At 37.7% G+C, this 20,556-nt stretch overlaps 1 protein-coding gene across 8 annotated transcripts in view; it reads right to left on the reverse strand.

Annotated features, from left to right (window-relative positions):
• Positions 1–3,312: 3,312 nt before the first annotated feature.
• The window catches only part of RHOT1 (ras homolog family member T1), a 28,852-nt gene continuing 11,608 nt past the window's right edge, over positions 3,313–20,556 (reverse strand). For 2 of the 8 annotated variants that reach the window (XM_074608054.1, XM_074608059.1), the window contains exons 9-21: positions 19,003–19,101; positions 18,476–18,584; positions 17,416–17,536; positions 16,644–16,728; positions 16,128–16,273; positions 15,405–15,505; positions 14,944–15,074; positions 14,500–14,583; positions 13,614–13,733; positions 13,109–13,311; positions 11,641–11,763; positions 5,978–6,121; positions 3,313–4,479 (exon numbers count right to left, since the gene is read on the reverse strand). In XM_074608054.1, coding sequence (XP_074464155.1) covers positions 4,362–4,479; positions 5,978–6,121; positions 11,641–11,763; positions 13,109–13,311; positions 13,614–13,733; positions 14,500–14,583; positions 14,944–15,074; positions 15,405–15,505; positions 16,128–16,273; positions 16,644–16,728; positions 17,416–17,536; positions 18,476–18,584; positions 19,003–19,101 — 1,584 coding nt within the window. In that variant the 3' untranslated portion in view covers positions 3,313–4,361. Of the gene's footprint in view, positions 4,480–5,977; positions 6,122–8,919; positions 9,357–11,640; positions 11,764–13,108; positions 13,312–13,613; positions 13,734–14,499; positions 14,584–14,943; positions 15,075–15,404; positions 15,506–16,127; positions 16,274–16,643; positions 16,729–17,415; positions 17,537–18,475; positions 18,585–19,002; positions 19,102–20,556 lie in introns of those variants that run through there. The other 6 variants (XM_074608055.1, XM_074608060.1, XM_074608053.1 and 3 more) reach the window with 3 other exon arrangements.

A 20,556-nucleotide genomic window follows, 5' to 3' on the forward strand; every position in this document is an offset into this window, starting at 1 on the left:
AACGATAGGTTTTTTTTCAGGGAAATATCTCTGCACATTGCACATATGAGCTAGTGCTGTGCTATAATTGTCACAGAAAGGAAATTAACAGTATTCTAATGAGGAGTTTTGTTACAGACAAATTATCATCTTCCAAGTCTGTGAGAGCCTCTTAGTTTAGACTGTCGTTTCTCCCCACTGCATACCCTGGTGACTCTACCTTGAAAAACAGTAATTGCTAGAGAAACTAGGGAACTGTGGCCCACCACAGGGCAGATGCAAACAGAAGGGCTTCAGAAGAAACTTAAAGAGAAAGAACTTGAGATAATAAACCCCAATCCATTCTCACATTCAGTCATGTAGGCAACCTTTTATATTCCGAATACTGCAAACAAAATGTAGATATATATCCTTCCTGCATTGGAAGTGGCTAAAAAGGTCAGCTGATGAATATGCAATAAAAAGTCCTCAAAGTGTGGATCCAGCCAACATCTGTTAGCTAAGCCTCCTGGAGCAAATCAAAACAGTTTGTTCATGGGTCCTTTTTCCATCCAAAGTAGCCCCAAAGGAGTTTTACAAAACTGTGCAGCTCTCACAATTGGAACTAAATGGAGCAACCTACCCAGCTTGGTTACCGAACCAGGCAGTTGGACAGCCCTGGAAGGCAACTTCAGAAGCAAAATGCAGTATTTTGGATCAGAAGCCAAAAACACTGCACCCAAACACAACCCTAGCAAGAGGTTAGATACCACATACAAAGTTAGGACTGGATCAGACCAGTCAGTTAACCCCTTCAGACTCATGAAAACGAGAAAAAATCTTTAAGGACCACAGATAGTATGAGATTGGGTTTAAACTGTGTCCAAAAGGTAACAGTGGCAAAGGGCTCTTTCAGTATCAGTGATACTCCTCGTGGCTGGGACAATACAAGTTCACCTTTTAGGATCAATATGAATTAGACTATATGTGCTGCCTTTTGGCTTCTCCCAGATCCATGGATACTTTTCCTTCTGAAGAGAAGAAATAGTGGGAAAAAATAAAGTCCAATCTCTTCTCTGATTTCTAACCTGCCTTAAAAGACTATCCTCCTGCCCCTCCTTACTCCCCATGTTATACTTAGAACTTTTTCAAGTCCAGCACTGAAAAAGTACACTCTAGGCTTTCCACCTGCATCTCTCTTCCGCCCCAGTAGCTGTTATTTAGGTTGCAGCTAGTTCTAATTGTTTTTTTGGTTATAGCTGGGTGGTTGTCTTAAGAGGGAGCTCTCCTATCAGGTCAGCCCTACAGTATTTAAGATGTGTCTGCTCCTTTTTAACTGTCACTGGATGGGATCACAGCACACATTGGTATGTTCATTCTAAATTAAAAGAATTGTTTGAAATGGAGACCAATTAGTAACTCAAGGTTAATTTCCAACATAAAATCAAATCATGCTTACAATTAATCCTGAACTGACAAGCTTTCAGACAGGAGGTCAAAGCTGAGGGGCGAAGGATGTGTCTCCAAGGAAGATGAATCGAGATCTTTGTCCTCTCAGTGACTGTATACCATGGCCAGGCGATTCACACATCAGGCTGAACGGGAAGAGGAGATGTAGTCTGGTTTTGGAAAACGCACTGGAAGGAATTGCTAGGAAACTGGCAGGATCAGAGGAAAGAAACCAAATCATCGTTAAGAGAGCGCGAGTGAGTGAAGAGTTGATTAGGCTGCATTCAACAGCAATAGCTCAACCTTTTGGACTTTCTTCTTTATGCTCTCCATGAGTAGAACACTCCATGAGTAGAATGCTTTCCCCTCACAGTGACTATAATCCTCACAGGATCCAGGAGCTCTTGGCCGATGATACAGCGAACACCGTACCTCTCACCCAAGCGGCACAGCGACGTGGGTTTTCACAGAGAACACCAGCCGCAGCAGGGTGGGATACCGGGGCTGGGGTTCTCTTCCCAGCTTTCAGTCTAAGCAAATTCCCTAGAGCGCTGGAGAAGGCCTGGCTTCACAGGAGTACGTAGCGATCTCTCCTGTTCTCTCCCGGCCCCGGGAGGCCTCGCCGTGAGGAAGGGCAGGGCCTCACCGCAGGGCAGGGCCGGCCCTCTCCCTCGCGGCACCGCCCGCCTCAGCGGGGCCGGCCGGACCCGCCTATTCCTCAGGGGCGGCCCCGGGAGCCCACCGCGGCCCTCCCCGCCGCTCTCCGGGGGCCGGCGGACCTGACGGAGCCGTTCCCCGCCGGTGCCCCCGCGTGTCCTCAGCCCGGCGCCGGGCGGAGCCGCGGCCCTGTCAGCTCGGCGGCAGCGCGCCCCCTGGCGGCTCCTGCTGCCCGCCCGCCGCGGGACAGCCCCGGAGCCGCAGGTGCGGTTGTCGGGTTTCCATAGAAGCGCGTCTCTCACGATGCTGCTTGGGTGCCGAGCATAAAGCGTGCTTAATTAACACGAAAATATTCACCAAACAACGAACACGCTTTCCTAAAGTGGCGGCGATCTTACACGCCTAACGGCAGCCCTTTGCAGGAAACAAATTCTATTAGCTCAGCCCAAAAAGCACCAGACAGGCAGCTGATGCGTGGAAGGTCTCGACCAGCACACGGAGCCACGGCCGAGGCACGCGTGGCTCATCCCAGGCCGACTGTCCCACAGAGGTCAGCAGCCTCCGCACCAGTCTCCCCACAGAAAAATACATCAACGGGCTTCATACAAAAAGGTTCGCAAACAGCACGATAACACACAAGGCGCTCGTTGAACAGCAGTGACAGCACTCCCGTACTTTGCACAGATGATGAGCTGTGTCCTTAATATACTTCAGAGACTTCTATGAGAGGGTACACACAGAAGGTGAGTGGGAATCACAACTGTAAATCCAGCACGTGGTATCAGATATTCAGAAGTTTTGGAGCCAACAGCCACAGACTGGTTTAAAATAGCAGACCCTGCCCAGAACTCTGCCCTCGGAGACACACCAGGCAGGGCTGCAGGGCCGTCAATCTCCCAAAAGGCACTTTTGCATCACTACATTGGCAGTCGGAGATAAATTTGTGTGAAATTAAGTCCTGAAATACCCTTTCAGAAGTGCATTGCGGGGGGCAAAATAAGCAGCAGCAGCATTAAGATCTACTAAGTTAGAATTTTTTCTTCTGATAAACATCAGAAGTAAATCTCTAATGGAGGCAGCACAGTCTTAAGACAAATCAAAGAAAATACACAGCTGTACATTTAAACTCCAACAACTGACGGCAGTGTCAGTATTCTCTGGGATGAAGACAAGGTTGTATAAAGACCACCTTTCAGGGCAGGGAAAGGGAAGAAAAAAAAAAAAAAACAACCACAAGAAAAAGACAAGCACAGTACACAGTAATTTTATTGAAATACCTGAAAAGGCCAGCAATGGAAAAATAGGTTTGTCATGAGGAATTAATGTTTGATTTACTTGATCATTAAAAAAGCTGTGTCTATAGATAATTCTAGCCAGTTACAGAATGCACTGTGATCCATGCAACTAATATACTACAGTAGAATAGGCACTGTGTACTATTTTAGTTTTATCTTATACACAGCTTTCAACAGGTATGATTGACAGATGTAAGAAATTAAACAGCAACACTTTTGGAATTATAAACATTTATAATATACAAATTTGCTCATCTGATTCATAAGGGTTATAAAACACAACAGAGTGGAAAATGAAAAACACGAATTACACACAGCATATGAAGTTGATCTGTCAGTTTCTGAAGTTTATGTTTTTCCTTTTAAAAGAAAAATCAGACTGCTAAATATGTCACTGGTCATGTAACATACAAAATCATAGGCCAGGACAGCGACAGTGACTTTTTCTTGAAATATAGTTAGTGGGGAAACTTGTTCATCAGTTAAAAAGAATAGGTAAGAATGAAAATCATGAATTCTGCCTGGTATAGCTTACAGTCAAAAAAGATTAAGTCAGTTCAGATGAATGTGAAATAAATAAGCAATCCTTGAACAAGTATGATCCTTGAGTTGAACCCACTCTATTGAAAATGAATTTCAACTATACACTAGTATGTCACCATGGTGAAACATCTTCAAACAGTATTTTGAATAGCTTTTTGGGAAGCAATCTTACTGCTTTAATATGTACAGGTTATTTACAACAAATTCCCTTTTGGCCTCACAAGTTAAGCCATTGTAGCTGGCTGTTAAGATGCTATTCTTTTTTTCCACACATTATGCAATACTGTAGTTAGAGCTATAATTTAAAATAATCTTATGCATGAATTACAAATATTAATAAAGTAACTCTGCATATATAAATATTTCTAGCAGAATTTAAAGCATTCAGAATGTACACAAAAGTTTTTTGTTTGTTTGTTTTTTTTTTATTTGGTAGGGCCAGATGTGCTGCTTCTTAGATCACCGTTGCTTTAATAATGCTTTGTACATAGCAAAACCCAAAACTGCAAAGACAGTAGCACCAAAACTTGCTCGGAGCCAAAACGTAGAGCTCTTGAGGTCCGCTTGTGTCACATGCCTAAAATTTAACACACACACACACAAAACCAGGTTAATTCCATGACAGGAATATCAGACAACTTGTGCTAAACTACTCAGCTTTTGGAAATTCATCACTACACTTGTCACAGGCAGCTTACAATTCAGCCTTACGAGTACTTAAACAGTCATTTTACTTTTCTTAAAAGCTTAGGATTTGACCTGCAACCCTGATCACATTAGTAGATCTCACTGAAGTCAGAGAGCTCACACAGCTGATGAGAAAGGCAGGAGCAGCTCATTAGTCATGAACGTGGGGAGGGCAGTGTGTCTTCTTTGAGAGTACCAGCAAGCATTCAGAAAAGGAAAAACAAAAATAGCTAGCAAATAATTAATAACCCAAAGTGAGGACAACTGTCCAGCAAAATACTTTTTTTAAAGTGCTGAGTTTGTATATTTCTGGTTTTCCATGAAAAACTTTCCAGCCCTGTTGAATATCTACTTATACTTCTCCCCCAAAAAAAGTTTACTGACAAGTAGCAAGTAATATTTTTCCAAAAGCTAGAATCAAAAGAAGGACTGTTTGTAAATCCCTTTCTTCCCAGTACAATCACAATAACAGCAATAGAAACAGTCATCCAATACCAAGCTGAAAGCTAAGAAAAAGTGCTAGTGAAACAAGCAGTGACGATGGCATCAACAGAAGAAGACATGATGTAACAACAGTATGAAGTGACTGTATGACACAAAAAGCCACATCTTGCATAACCGTAGATACAGCCAATGACCCAACTCTCCCAAATATTGCATGAAGTTTGTGAGCATGCTCAGTTAAACACGGCTAGCCATCCTCCAAAGTAGTCTCAAGTATGACAGCTTACCAGAAAGCAGGAGCTACCCTTTAAAACAAGTTATCATAAATGCCATAATTCAAAGCACAAGAAGTTCCTAGACAATAGTAAAGGTTTTCTGTTTGTTTGTTTGCTTTTGTTTAATATAGAACTTACAACAGAACTTCACTAGCCTACATATTTTAGCCTGTATTAGTCATCATGAGTTACTCGGTGAAAGCTGCAAAGTACTAAGTACAAGGAGCACACAGAGATCCTGAGCACAGACGGTGCACAAGAGAGTTCATATAGTGCGAACTGCAGAGCTATAGCATACAGCTGTTTAATAATGCAGGAATTGTTACTTGCTATCAAAATACACGAAACCAGTTTAGGATATTCCTTAGTAGACATTTGCAGGAGTAATATAAGCCATATAGATAATCAGTGTACTGTAAAACCACATGCTGAAGAACATGCTCGTTGGTGCACAAACAGCGAAACACAGCTGGTCTCTAAAAAATCCTAATCTTATTTAAGAATATCTTGCTGGGTTATGGAACAGATAAAGTTCATGAATTCCTGCAAGCATTAGTTCTTCCACAGCTAGTTTTGACAAACTCTCTGCAAACTAGACATCAAGTGGTTTGCTGAGGGGAAGAAAGGGAAAAGGCAATGGCAAGGCCACCTTAGTTTGGCTGCTGTTACCTGTCTTCAAGTAAACGTGGACCAAGAGATGACTCCATGAAGATGGAATCTTCTACAAAGTTGACGGCGTGCACCTGCTGCATAATACTGCTCTCCTCGTCTGCTAACAGCATGGCCCCCAACTCATCTATGTAGGGTCTTAACCTTTTTACACACATGCACAGTTTGCAGTTCATAGCATGGCTCAACAACAGCAAATGTCTCAAATACGCTCAAATGACAAAGCCCAGAGAATTTTATCATTTTTAGCCATCTAGCCCGTCGTTCTTGTGCAGTTGTTAAAGACTTAGTGCTTGGGGAAAACCAGAAATAAATGAAGTTTGTACTTCAGTTAGGTAAGATAGATGATTTTGTGTGGCTAAATGCCATTGCTTTAAGGACAAAAAAGCTGCTTAAGAAACTGAATCTCTTCCCATTCCATCCCCAAAACCTCAGTTTTCATGAGTCCACAGGACCCTGCAATACTCCTGCATCATACGCATGAGCTAAAGTACCTCTGCTAAACACACTGGAATGACTCCAACACATCAGCCCTAACACTGACACGATGTCATTACTGTTAATAATTCAATTAAAGACTCTATTTTATCACTACATGTGGTAGTTTATTTAGTCAAAGACTGTAAATCCCTTGTCTTCAGATATGTACATTATAAAACCTGTGTATGTAAAATAAATCACGTGTATGTAACACGATTTTAATAGATTACGTGACAAGCTCTGCTGGGTGAGTATTTGTATAACTAACAACTCTCAAGTTTAATTTGGTTAACTCAAATGCCCAACTATTTGTATAATTCAAAAAGCATCCCTTTAAAAGTGCAAATCACTGTTTAAATTGCAAATGAATGCTTTTGCATTGCCTCATAAAGCACTATCTCTCACATCTAGATATTCTGATTCCTATCTATAACTTGCCTTGTTTTGACTTTTTCACAAGTCCATATTGAATGGTATGCAAGAAAATTCCTGAGCAGACTTCATCCTTTTAAAAACAATTAATATGTTCTCAGTCATGATAAAATCTTCTTTTCATGTTTAAAGGGAGAGTAAATTGATTCTGATCCCTTTTCTAAGCCTAATTGTAACAGACTCTCTCATTTAAATAAAGGAACTAAATCAAGGCAAGTCTTACAGCCTCAAGGAAATCTACTGACTTGAATAAGAAACGATTAGGGCCCTCCGAACATCTCAGCCCAAAAATCCGAAGTCTAAAAATACTTACTGAAGTTCAGAACACTATGGCTGTCTAATGCCTTTATACCTTTGAGAAAAATTCCAATTTTTCTTCCTTAAACATTGCTTATGCTGTCATAAATTCCACTTTTGCAACTGCGATCCCTAATAATGTTTAGATACCACTAAAGGAAAAAAAAAAATCTGTCTGAAATAATAAAAAAGGATCAATGTTTGTTTCCAGCACAGGTTCTTTGACATGAAAGTGGCATAACGAAGAAAAACATTTCTCAATACATACTGAAAAATTCTACCTCTTCAATAAATAATGTTAAAATTTTACTTCAGTGTAGTTCTGTTTATGAAACTAATTTTCACCCGTGGTAAAATTATTGTTGCCCTGCTAGTAAGAGAGTAACTCTGAAATAGAAAAATTATTGTCTCCAAGGGTAAAACATATGTATGGATGTGCACACATACACACATGGAGTAGCAGTTAGGACTCCATAAATGAAGCTGTATTTGAAGCTCTTGCTTGTTAGTAATAATAGCTAGCTTTCAAACTTCCCATATAAAATGGTGTGTATATTTAATCATACAATTAGTTTCACATATATAAGAAAGTCTAGCGGTTTTGCCTTTGGCATTAACTTCAGATTTTAATGCACATTTTGGAAGAAAAGACAGATTTTTATTCAACCTACCCTTAAAAGTAAGTCAAGTAACTTGTCACCTGTTGAATAAGGTCTTTGAAATCTGTACAGTCTTTCTTTTAAGAGGCTTTAACAACTCACAAGAAGTTTGCAACATGCACTTGTTAAGAGGTTAACTGAGCATGCCCTGTCATGGTTACACACACAAAATTGCTGAGTTATGGGCCAATACTGACTCTTTTCCCCTGTCAGCAGCAGAAGAAACCCAAGCCTGTGAAGGTTTAGCCTTAACTATAAAAGTTCAAAACCATTCCTGTACTAACTATAAAAGCACTTTAAAAGCGCACTGGTGAGGCCAACAGGCTTGTCACACGGCTACTCACACCAAAATTATAAGCAAGCTAATGGCAGGCAGCAAGCAGCAGCAGCCTGCTCTGGCAGGCAATAGGTTCTAACAATAAAATATAAGCGACTGAATTCCAAAAACATCGCATAACATGTGCAAGCTGCTGCAGCTTCCCTTCAGGCACATGTTTTCCTAGGATGCAAAACAACTCCAGCAGTTAGAATTTCCCCCCATGCATTAGTTATCTAAAACATGAAAAGCTCCAAGTGCATCTTATTATCTACAAAAACTAAAAAAACACCTCATAAAATGCCAATTCGATATATTCTATTTGGAAAGAAATCAGAGGATGCAGCTTTGAAAACTTCTGCTCAGTATGGGGCATTAAACAGTTTAGAGAAAGAGGAAAATAGGTAAGTAAAATACTGTCCTAATTTTGGGGACACCTAAGCATAGGGGTAGATTTCTGCAATTAGATTTAATCGCAATATACTCTAGTTTTGACAAATAACCTGCGTACTCTGCACATAGTGAAAAATAAATCCTGGGTTATACTCTTAAAGCTTTCCCATTGTTAGAGGAAAATGAAACTACGGTCTTAACTTCAATCTCACAGAAGGAAGGTTTTCATAGAAAAAAAAATAATCTTACAAATAATTCCTGAAACAACCATGTTTTATATGCAAGTAGAATTCAATTCTATTCCACAATATTTAAAAACTTTAGATGGAAGAAAAACATGCTCTGAGAAGCCTCCCTTCACTGAACACCACAATTCTCATGCATCAGAATTATTTTACTTTGAAATGAATTTAGCTGACAGAAAAAACACAACTACTATACAAGCAAAAGGCAACAAATGAATGATTTAAAAGCAAGAAAGTAGAAAAGCACTCTTAAATTGATGCTCTGTAATCAAAAAAAAAGCCAAAAATCCAGGCTCATCATTAAAGAACGGGTTAGAATGACATAAGCAGAAATCTTGCTTTTAAAAACAGGTAAAACAATGTAGTAAAAAGAAATTAAGTGCCAGCCAGACAAATACAAATGAACATCTAAAGGAAAAACAAAATAAAAATATAAAAATGCTACAGAATAGCAACAAGTTTCATACATGCATGTGCAGTGCTTTGAATGCAGTGCCTTCTTCCTCAAAGAGCCAATAAAGCGTGATCCTGGGTAGTTCAAACCAACAATCCTGTTCCTGCACAATAAACATGTCCAAACTGAACTTCCCCGTTTGTTGAACTTGCCTTTCCGATAGCCTACAAACCCCGAGGAGAGTCTCTGAAGTTTTTCGGTAGAAGAGAAACTGAAGGTGGGCACAAATAGGTTTTTCAGTTGCATAGAGGCAATGTTCTTCCTTTAATTACTAAGGTGGGAATATTCAAATGTGATATTATATTTTGCCTTGGAAGCAGCGTTTAAGCATTTCTCATCAACAAATAATACAGGAACAATCCAATCTGAAAAATTTCAGTTCACCTACTGGCTAAAGCTTCAGAACAGGAAGGGATCAGGAGAATAAGTACTCTTGAGAAACCTCCTTTACCCATCAGTTATCTAACTTTTGGCCAACTACCTGACCTAATGGTAAGCACCTGTAAAGGCAAAACAGAAAAGTTATATAAACTAACTACTTCAGAAAATCTTTCTTGATTCAAATGCTTTCTCTGATCTAATCACAAATCATTACATTAAAAACACATCTAAGGAGCTAACATTTTTTAAACACGAAAACCATCTCTACCCTCTTAAGTCTACAGTTATAACACTCTTGAAGAGCTATCTAGGAAGAGAGCTGGTGAGATGAAGTGAGCATGCTGGAAACTTGCAACAAAACACTACTGACTAACTGAATTACTACAGACAAAGATTCTAGCAAATAATTTTTCCTTTCTGTAGGGTCAGTGGAAAAGTCTATATGGAATTCTCCTTTCCTTGAGTTATGGACTTTTTTAGTCAGCAGTAGTTTCCTATCTTTATTCCATGCTATCTAGTGACAAGGTGTGGAATGACAGCATTCCGAGACCTCTCAGAAAAACATTTCAATACCTCCAGTCCCTGACAGTATTTCAGAGGAATGAAGTGCAATGTCTAATGCAGGACTCAAAAAAACCATAGCAACCCATCACCATTACAAAAAAGGAGGATGTGCTACAGAGGTGATTTCAGCCTCAGTAATGAAGAGCTGGGATTCTCTAGTAGTGACTTCTGAATGAAGTTTTAGAGCGACAATATGCAAAGAGATTGCTGTTTCAAGGGATTTTTGTCTAAGGGATGACTGCTATAGAAGAGATGCAGCATGAACAGTCTCATATTCACAGGTTTTTTTTTCCTAAGCGAATGAGTTTTTCGCCCTTCTCTGAACTCTCACCCTGTGGTTAACACTTTTATCTTGGACTAAAGCGGTATTTCACAAAGATGCTCAATACTGTAGGTGGGTATATCAGTTGGCTTCCTATATGCATGTAACTAGCGTTTAAAGGGGACAGCCACTCTTATTTGGAGCAGCTACATCTGGAAAGAGTAAAAAGTAGTAACACACACGGACCAGGAACACGTCAGGATATTGTAACCATGGCCTTCAAATAAACACATTTATCATAGTTGCCTCCGAGAATCACATTTATCATATAAGCCTCCAAGAAGACTATAAACGATGAAACCACTGCACTATAAAAATTGTTCGGTTTGAACTCCCATTTGCTGGGGTGAGATGAGAAGTGCTGAGGTGTTAGTAAATCAGGTGTGTCAAAAATTGCCTGCAGTACATACAAGACAAGCTATAGCACGGTTTTCAATGCTGAAAACAAGTTCTCTCTCTTTACCAATTGCAAATGCAAATGTTTTACCGTCTACCAATTCTTACGTGTTGCCTTCTCTTCAGAGAGGAACTGGATGTTAAAAGCTCTAGATATTTTACACAAAATGCCCACTCTTTGTGTAAACCAAGCATAACACACACACACACGCACACAGAAATTCTATGAATTCCCAAATATCAAACTAGCAGTTACAAATATGTAATATGTTATATGATGCTTCTGTAAGTCAAGCTGTGCCTTTATGAAAATATTTGTGTAACTGGTATCTAAGAGGCACTACCTTTAATCAATACTAAATAAAACTATAATGTCTCAAGTGAGACACATTACACAGATTTATGGACACTACTTAATGTCCATTACCAGTTCCCTAAAAACACAGTCCTAATTCCTCCACAGTATTTTTGCAATCACTAAGTGCCTGAGTCAACTACCAAATTGGTAATGTTTCAAAGAAATCACTGGACTATGCTAGAGAGACCAAAAGTACCTTCAAGTTAAACAAAGTTTGACAATTCTATGGCAATTGTTAAAGTAAGTATCTGCCTATTTAGTGGATATGGAGTGAAAAATCTGCAGTATATAAGGTTACCAATTGCTTTTTCAAAAAAAACTTTATTTTAAAAGCACACCTGGTACCTAGTAAATAAAGTTAAGGACCTGTTAAGAACTGCAGTGAAGAGTTTGTTCTTTACAGATTGCAGCAAGTCTGAGTTGAGGAAGTTCTGACAGATGCAAAATGTACACCTGTTGCAGGCGCACATACAGCGTAACCGGGCATGGCTGCGAAAACACACAGAAGGACAGGAGTTGAAATCTTGCTCATAAAATCAGGTGCACATTAGGACTGTGCCACAACCAAGAGAGATTTAGGAATAAAAGGTACATTTGAATGAGTAAGGAGAGGAGAAAAAAAAATACACTGGGAAGCAAGGGTACAACTACAGCTGTGCAGAATTTCAAGGTTAGATGTTCTACATCTTGGACATTTTGGCATTACCACCACACACAGTTCTTAATAGCAAAGCACAAACATGAATGAAAATGTTTTCTGAATTTATTTTTTGTACGGAAAGCATCTAAAGGCTTCCGAGTATGTCTGCACAGCAATAGATAACACCCCTTTTTCAAAGAAAAGTAAGCCACGTTTTCTACCACTTTGAATGCACACTTTACAAAGTGACAGTTACCTCTACTTTTCCCACCCTAACGAACACACATGCTTGAAAACTAAGGGAGAAGCAGGAATATTGATATGACAAGACATTTGGTCAGTGCTACACTTTAGTGCTTTCCCAGTATTCCAGTGCTACAAAATAAATACAAGAGAACAAAAACAAAACAAAAGCTTTACAAATCTAACTCAATGAATTCAGTTTCAAATTTTTTTTTTTTTTAAATCCTATTATTTTGGGTGAAAGTGACATTAGTTCTGTTTAAAGCAAATGTCAGCTGTCATACTAGACTCCATCTGCTGTAATATTTATGTAGTTCAACACCATATTAAAAGCTCCACCCACCAAAAAAAGAGAGGCAAAGTGAGCTTAGCAACAGTGAGATGTGTAGTGAAGAACATGAACTTAAGTATCTTCTATCTGAAGCCCAGAAGGTGTTTATACAGAAATTTTATTAAAAAAATATAAGAACTATTAGATTAATGAACTGAAGCATAGTAATAAACACCCCGAAAATAAAAGAAAGCTTCAAGCAGTGCATTGGGGGAACCGTTGTTCACTAAAGAGTGTGATTACGTGTAATCAACTATCAAGTTGAGTTATTAATAAGGATTACAGTACAACTTATTCACAAGATATTAATATTGACATACTGTGTTATGCATCCACAGTAAAGACAGGACACAACCCTATATATTCATTGGAATTTGCAACAGGAGCTGCATGTGTATTCTTTACAAAATACCTTAGCAACAATAGCTGACATCCAACACGTGCTGGATACATACCAACTTCCTCAGTTCGAAATAATCTGAATATTCTCCCCAAGTCACTCAGGTCTCTCTGTTGCTAAATCTCAGTGAGGCCGTTCCATCCTCATGGCTAACAATGACATGCAGTGGTACTGTGCGTGACCCATGCAATATGAAAAATACAATGGTTCAAGTACTTACGGATACATTGCCATAGTTGTCAGTTTAACAAAGACATCCTTACTCGGCACATCAACAGTATTGCAAGTAAAGGCTTGAGGTGGAGGCATTTTGTGTTTTTTGCAGAATTCAGCAGGAGAAATACTATATTCCTGTCTAACTTCGTGCAAGTCGGACTTTGCAGCTACCACTAAGCATGGTATTCTGCTATCCATGAAGTGCTGCTGCAAATGTAAAGAAAAAAGTGAAAGAAACAGTATAAGATACATTCAACCTGGAACAGCCTGAGTTGAATTGTTTGCAGCAGCATTAAGATATATTCACTACACCGAAGTCGGGCCTTTCTAGAAGCAGGATATCTTATATAGACAAGTAAACGTTAGCTTTGTATGAATAACCAGAAGTCGTAAGTGAAATGTCTTTTAAACAGTAGAACTTGTGTATCGGGCCAGTAACTGACACTAGATATTTTGTCAGTGGAAAAGATATATAAATGTAAAGGTTCGTATATACAAACTATACAAACCTTAAAAATCCTGGCACAATACTCAAAGGACTTGGGGTTACTGACATCGTATACCAGGCAGACAGCATCGCATATGGTCTCAGCGTCAGTTAAAAAATCAGAGTCACTGACATCATGTAGCTGGAAAAAAGATGGTTGGAGAGGGAGAAAAGCTTTGTCACTACGCAGTTAAAGGAATTTTAGAACCTTTTTATTCTCATAATTTTTATGGCTCATTTTTATGTAGCCTTAGAACTAATGGACTGACAATAGGCAGAATTAACGGAAAAGAAATAGTAGGAATTTACCATGCAGCCAACATATGTGAGCTGTTAACATCACATCTGCAGGCAATCACAACCTCAGCATAAAAGTTACATTTACTTTAACACAAAGTCTTAGACTCCCATAGGAACTGGCATTCATCCTACAGAGGAAAACCACAGAGCAGAGGACTAGATCTTGGAAAACAAAGAAAGATATCATATTATCATAAAGGAAAACTACAATGGAACCAGCTTTAGAGAAAGTATTTCACCCACTGAAGATTAACTTCAGCCATCCTAATCACCTTATGTGACAGATTCTTCTTTACAGAATAGGTAGATTGCTTGCTGATAAATTATCATATGTTATAATTTTACGCCCTGCAACATAAAAGTAATGGTTGCGTTTTGTACAACTTAGGTCAAGTTTTCAAAAATAACAGGTCCTGGGCACGTTCAGTTTAAAGTATTAGCAACGTGTAAAACCAGAAGTTACTTGAGCCAGAAGAGAAGCGTGGGGGGGAAAATCCATGTTTATGAAGAGACAATTAAAACATAAACTTGTCTGCAGAAGGCTCTGAATAATTCACTGAATTTTAAGAGTAACCAGTCACATGCAAACAATAATGGGACAAACTTACCAGCAAGTATTTTTCCTGTCCATATACATAGACTGTATTAATGGCATAGTATGATTTGTGTTCTGCACGTATTTGCCTCTGCCTCTGAAAATGCAGAATTTCATGTTAGACCACAGAAACTTGTCCCTTTAAGTTAGATTTGAACAGCTGTTTTACCACATTTATTAATGAAAGAAAGTTACGGTAATCTGTAGTTTATTTTGCAGGTAAATGCATAGCTATAATCCACGACGTACAAGTAATTATTGCACGCAATAGCCATTTGTCTATTTGCTAAAAAAACCCACCGAACTAAAAAAAACCCCAAACCTCCCCAATAATTCTGTTCCCTCATAGAACTCTCCAAACTCAGTAATCATTAGGAAAGCTCTAAGATCAATCGATTTTGCTGTTTAATCTTAACTCAAAGCAGGTATAGCTGAATATAAGCAAAAAGTTTCTTACTAATAGATTTCTTCCAAGAAGAGCCTGAAGAACTCCACTTTTCCCACAGCCTTTCATTCCAACCACATTGCATCGGAAAACATTTCTCTGAGTCTGTTTTTTCTGGAGGTCTATCTTTTTATCTCTTGTTACTTGTGAAAAAACACAAATATTTTTCACAAGATGTACATGCATGTGTGTATGCAAAACCACGAAATAGTCATCCCCTTACATTAAAATGCATACAAAACAATAAATAAAGTAAATATTAAATAAATATTATTAAAATAAATTATTAATATATATTAATAAAAATAATAAATAATATTAAAATAAAAATTAAATATTAAATATTATTGGCTTGAGTGGAAAGTAAAAAAATAATATAAACGAAGACAGACAGACCATTTGTTTAAACAATTTACTCTTGAGCAGATTTCTAAATTTAAATTCCTAAGTTGTACCATTTTTTTTTTAATTACCTGTAATTGCTGATGCTTGAGATTCTTGTTCTGCAAGTATTGAGTAGCCTAAATAACCCAGGTACTCCAAGCAACGCTGTACATCTAAGTATGTGGTTAGTCTAGCAGAGGGGACAAAAAGAAATTTCTAAGTTGTTAGCATCTGCGATACCAATTCTTTACAGTACTAAAACAATTTTTTCCTTCTATCTCCAGATTGACATGATAAAAGTATTCCTGGAACTATGTAGTACTGAAGGACAAAAGCACTCTGAAGGTAAATGGTGGCAACTTGACCAGTGTTAATAGTCAGCAAAACACTACGAAGGCAGTACTTGTTGAGGCCTATCAACTACACCATATTTTTTTTCCTCAGCAAATAACGTTTTCCTCATTTTCCATATTTTCAATAGGGAAAAAAACCTAATTATTGCTATTCATACTGCCTCTAAAGAGTAGAACAATATTTCTATGTTGAAATAAATATTTTAACAATTTCAAGGAGATTTCCACATTTTGAAGAGACACTTCTTCATAGTTAGCACTAAATACTGTCCAAATCCTGAAGAGGTTATAACAACTGTCTGAAGATTAGGCCACTGGATGGCTATAAAAACTTGACTGCTTGGGTCAATTTTCATCTATTGAACTTCCACTCTTTCTACTAGATTTTTAAGAGGAATCTACAAACACATTATCATACCCAAAGTTCTCAGCTACTAGAATGTAACATATCACACTTACGTCCACTGAGAGAGAAACCCTTGGTATGTAATCCACCCCCTTTCATTTGTACAAACAGTGTTGTTAACATCAGGCCCCCATGGCATGTAAGGGAAGACTTTGAACAAATCTTTCAATTCATCGGGAGACAAAGCACAATCTCTATCCTGAAAACAAGCAAACAATATCAGACATAAACCACTTAATATCTACTCTAAACCGATGTTTTCTTGCTGTACACTTGCAAGATTCAAGAAACTGCCTACAAGAAATTGAGCAGCTTTTTTTTCTTGTTTTTAAATAAGACTAAATATATGAGCTAGTTAAAAAAAAAAATCGTAGTACAACTATAACTGCCAACTCTCCTTGTAGACAGAAATATAAATAGCAGGCTAGTTTTGACTACATAGTTTAAGCCAGAGACAGTTTCTGAATGAAATGACATAATGACAAAACCATATTTTTTGCTAGCAAAATTGCTAGTGAACTAAGGCTCTTAAATATAAGGACACACACACACTCTAATTAAAAGCTTACCAAATCATGTTTATCAAAAATACTTTGAAGAAACAAGTATGCATGATGATTTAATTCTGTTGTGCAGTCTGGAGGAATTTTTAGCCTGTTCATTGAAAACAAAAACAAATACAGTAAGTGTTAAGTGTGTTCATGAAACACAGACTACTAAAACTCAAAATACAGACTTTTTGAATGAAAATGTTTGGTATTTGGCCTTTGCATTTAGCATTAATAATTTATCTTTAAAGAGATCAAAGCACATACTTTTTATTAGGAACGCTATAATTATGAGTGAGTGTCTTTATATTACATGATATATAGAAATATAGTAATCAGGTTTTTGTTTGGTTATTTATGGGTTTGTTTTGTGGTGTTTTTTTAACTGAAAATTATGTAGTTATGTTTTTGAAAAGAAGCCACAGAGTTGGTTACTCTTCTAACATTTTATTTAGGGATTTTCAAAAGATCTCAACTGCTTTTCTAATTTGTTGCCACATACGATAAGCAACTGCTCAGATTTATGTTCCAGTTCTGTATTAAGAGGTTTTTTTGCCATCTTTACTATAAAGGGAGAAGGCAGTACATGGTTTGGTACAACAGACAGGAGTTCTTGCTTTGTAATTTTCAGTCACATGAAGATTTTGGCTGGTAGGTCATAAGTAAGAGAGATATCTGACATAACAATGTGTTAAATAAACACACTACAATAACCCTTTCCTCCTGCCAAGGCAGGAGGCAGCATAAATTAAATGCATGTAAGATAAAGAAAGCTAAAATAAGCAATACATACGGAGGAAACAAGTACTCTGGTGTAAGCTCTAAGTCATCGTCATATCCAAAGCGACGCAAAACAGTCCAAGTTGTTTCATGCCTTCCTCGCTGAATGAAAAGTGTGTGTAGAAAAAGAAAACCTAAAAATCAAATGATGAAATCTTAAGGCCCTGAAGTGCTTTATCTGCTACAAGTATTTTTAATAGACTCTGTATCAGACTAAAAACAAAAAAGCTTGAAATATACATTCAGATTTTAAACATCCTGGGTGACATTACACCACTATCTACACAGACTGAAGGTTCAGAAATCACGTTATTTGTAAAAGTGTCCTTCACAGAACTGTTTCCTTAAAACAACCCATTTGGTTTGCTGTTGTTTGCTTCTTTCAGTACTAGCATTTTAATAGAGCTTAGCTGTCTGAAAATAAAGACAACAAAATCAACAACTTAAAATAGTAAGTCTTAGCAAGAAGCCTGGAAAGTAGTCTCATGGAAGACTGAATTTAGTTTTCCTGTACCAAAATAACTGGGTTGGATTTTTGTTCAGCAGTTTCCAGGGCTTAACGAACACTGAGATTTCACTGTTTAGTAAGGCTATGCCTTAAGATTCCCACTCTTTACAATTTCTCACAAGCCCTATTATGTATGTAAGCTCCAAAAGCGAAGCAGTTACATTGATGCTTAGGAAGAAAATTTTTTTTTTTTTCTCCTTTCACTTTTGCCATATGCTCTGAGCAAATCTGTACAACATAGCTGTTAAAATGTTGACAGACACCACACCTTGCTAACAACTGTTGCAGCCAGTGAGCCTAGAGACAAGATAACAGATTAATCTAGGAGACAATCTCTTTTGAACCAGTATACTTATTTGGATTCCAAGCTCTATAACAAGAAGAAAGACCTTATTTTATTCACCCTGTTTAATCATCCTTTGATGTGATACTGCCACTACACCCAGCGCTTGTAGTCTAAAAGAATCAAGATAGAGATCATACTCCAAAAGACTAGCTTTTTTTTATGTAAGAATGATTATCAACTGTATAAAGACACATCTTTCAAGAGTTAAATAAGGCTTACCTTTTAATGTTAACCCATTATCTGCAACTCCATCACTTAGGTTTTTCCTGACTACATTCTTTACATCTTCCAAAGCCTGAGGTGCCAACGGTGTATTAAAACAAATTCTCTAACAAAAAACCAGAAAAAGCACGTTAGGACCGCTGGCACTAAGCTGGACAAACAGCATGTCCTGTTTGAAACACAGCCTTAAGTGTTCTGATAAGCTAGTAAAGGACAATCCAACTGCTTAGTGGAAATAAAGGTGTACAAACTTTATTTTATTTTTAAATACAAGTGTTGGGGCTTGTACATTTAAATAGATTTTTTTTTTGTTTTGCTCCTGAACTAAAGCTTGAACAATGGTTAGAACTAAAATTAATATTGTTTTTACAGATCCACTTTTATGCTGTACTTGAGACTTAATATTCAGACCTGATTCCCTTGCAATTCACCTTACTACTGTTCCTTCAAAAAGAATCACTTGTTTTTCCAGAATTATACAGTTCAACTATTAAGCATGGTGAAAAGATAAGCAAAAGAATTACCTGAAAGAAGTTGAGCTCTGCATCATTGAGAGTACCATCATTATCCTGATCAGAAATTCTAAAAATGCGAGTGAGTGCTTTAATACAGGCAGGTTTCATCTAAGGAGTAAAAGAAAGTTCAGTATCTTTCTAGGCTTGAATATAAAAAGATTACACCGAACGACATCGGATAGGTTAATCACATTAAAACAAATACTAGCCTTCATTTTACATTTTTAGAACAGAGACATTCATACACACATACACAGAAAGCAAGAGGAAACAAAATCCTGATCTAGCAAATCTATATCCATAACTTTAAAGCAATTATTCCACATTATAAGTCTTTCTATTCAATTATTAGAAGAGCCTCGAGTTCTTCACAAGCTGAAGGTGGCATTACTTAATTATTAGAAAAAAAAAGCAGTTCTCTAAACCCTTACTGCTACAAAAGCTTTAAAAAAAAACCCCAAACAAACAAGTGAATGATTTTTTTTTTCCCCCTAAACATTTTTTGGTGAGGGGAAAAAAAAAGAGGCCTTGCAATCCTAGTGCCTTGCAATAACAAACAGCTCTAGAACTACAGCCAGCTCTTTCTAAACAAGCACACACTATCTCTATTCACCATCTCAACTATGGCTTCAGAAGGCTTCAGACATTAAATACTGAAAATCTTCACAGGGCTCATTCATCTACCAGGCAAAGCATTGATCATATGGACTATCTCTATGGCAAAAGAATTGCTAGGATACCTTCCGAGCGAAGGAAAACAGACAGTGGTAATTCTCTCCCAACAACTACAGTGATGATGGACTCTTCTCTTCATAGAGGTCACACAGATTGCATAGAGATTGGTTTTGGAAAACCAAAAAGATTTCAGCACAACAATTTTATTACAACATTACTAACTCATAAAGATGATTCTGATGGAAGAAATCAAAACAGGGTTATTCTCTGGTTCTCTACTTAACAAAGTAGTTATGATTGAAGCAACTTTCCTACTGCCCAATACTACACAGGGGTTACGTTTAGAGATTTTATTTGTATTTGCCCATGAAATTATTGGTCTTTCAAAAAAACCAAAACATACTCCTTCATAATATGTTCAGCTAACTCCCCATGATACTTAAAAACCAGCCACATCACTTGTTTCTTATCGCTTTTGCCAAAGTCTCACAAGATGCTCAGAAAATTTGTTTCCCTTAAATCAAGTTTGGAGTATCTTCCCTGAAATAAATGGAGTTACTGTGAAATGTATACCTAAAGGAGAACTGAATTGAACACAGGATTTCGTTCACATTACGCTTGGCTTAAAGCCATTACCAAAGCTTCTCATTTTACTTAGCAGTTCACATGGGCAACAAAAAACTGTCTTCATTGTTTTGAATGAAGAGGAAAGACAGATCGAATTGATACAACACAAAACAATCACCATGGTTCTGGAATATAATGCTTGACATTTTGGGATAGGTTGGTGGTAACAGAACACACTAAGAAATGCAAAATCCACTGAAAAGGAAAGAACAGGAATGCGATTAACTTCCCATCCCCATATTATTTGGTTTTAGAATCTAC

This window comes from Larus michahellis, chromosome 14 (genome assembly GCF_964199755.1).
Source record: "Larus michahellis chromosome 14, bLarMic1.1, whole genome shotgun sequence".
Classification (NCBI taxonomy): Eukaryota; Metazoa; Chordata; class Aves; order Charadriiformes; family Laridae; genus Larus; species Larus michahellis.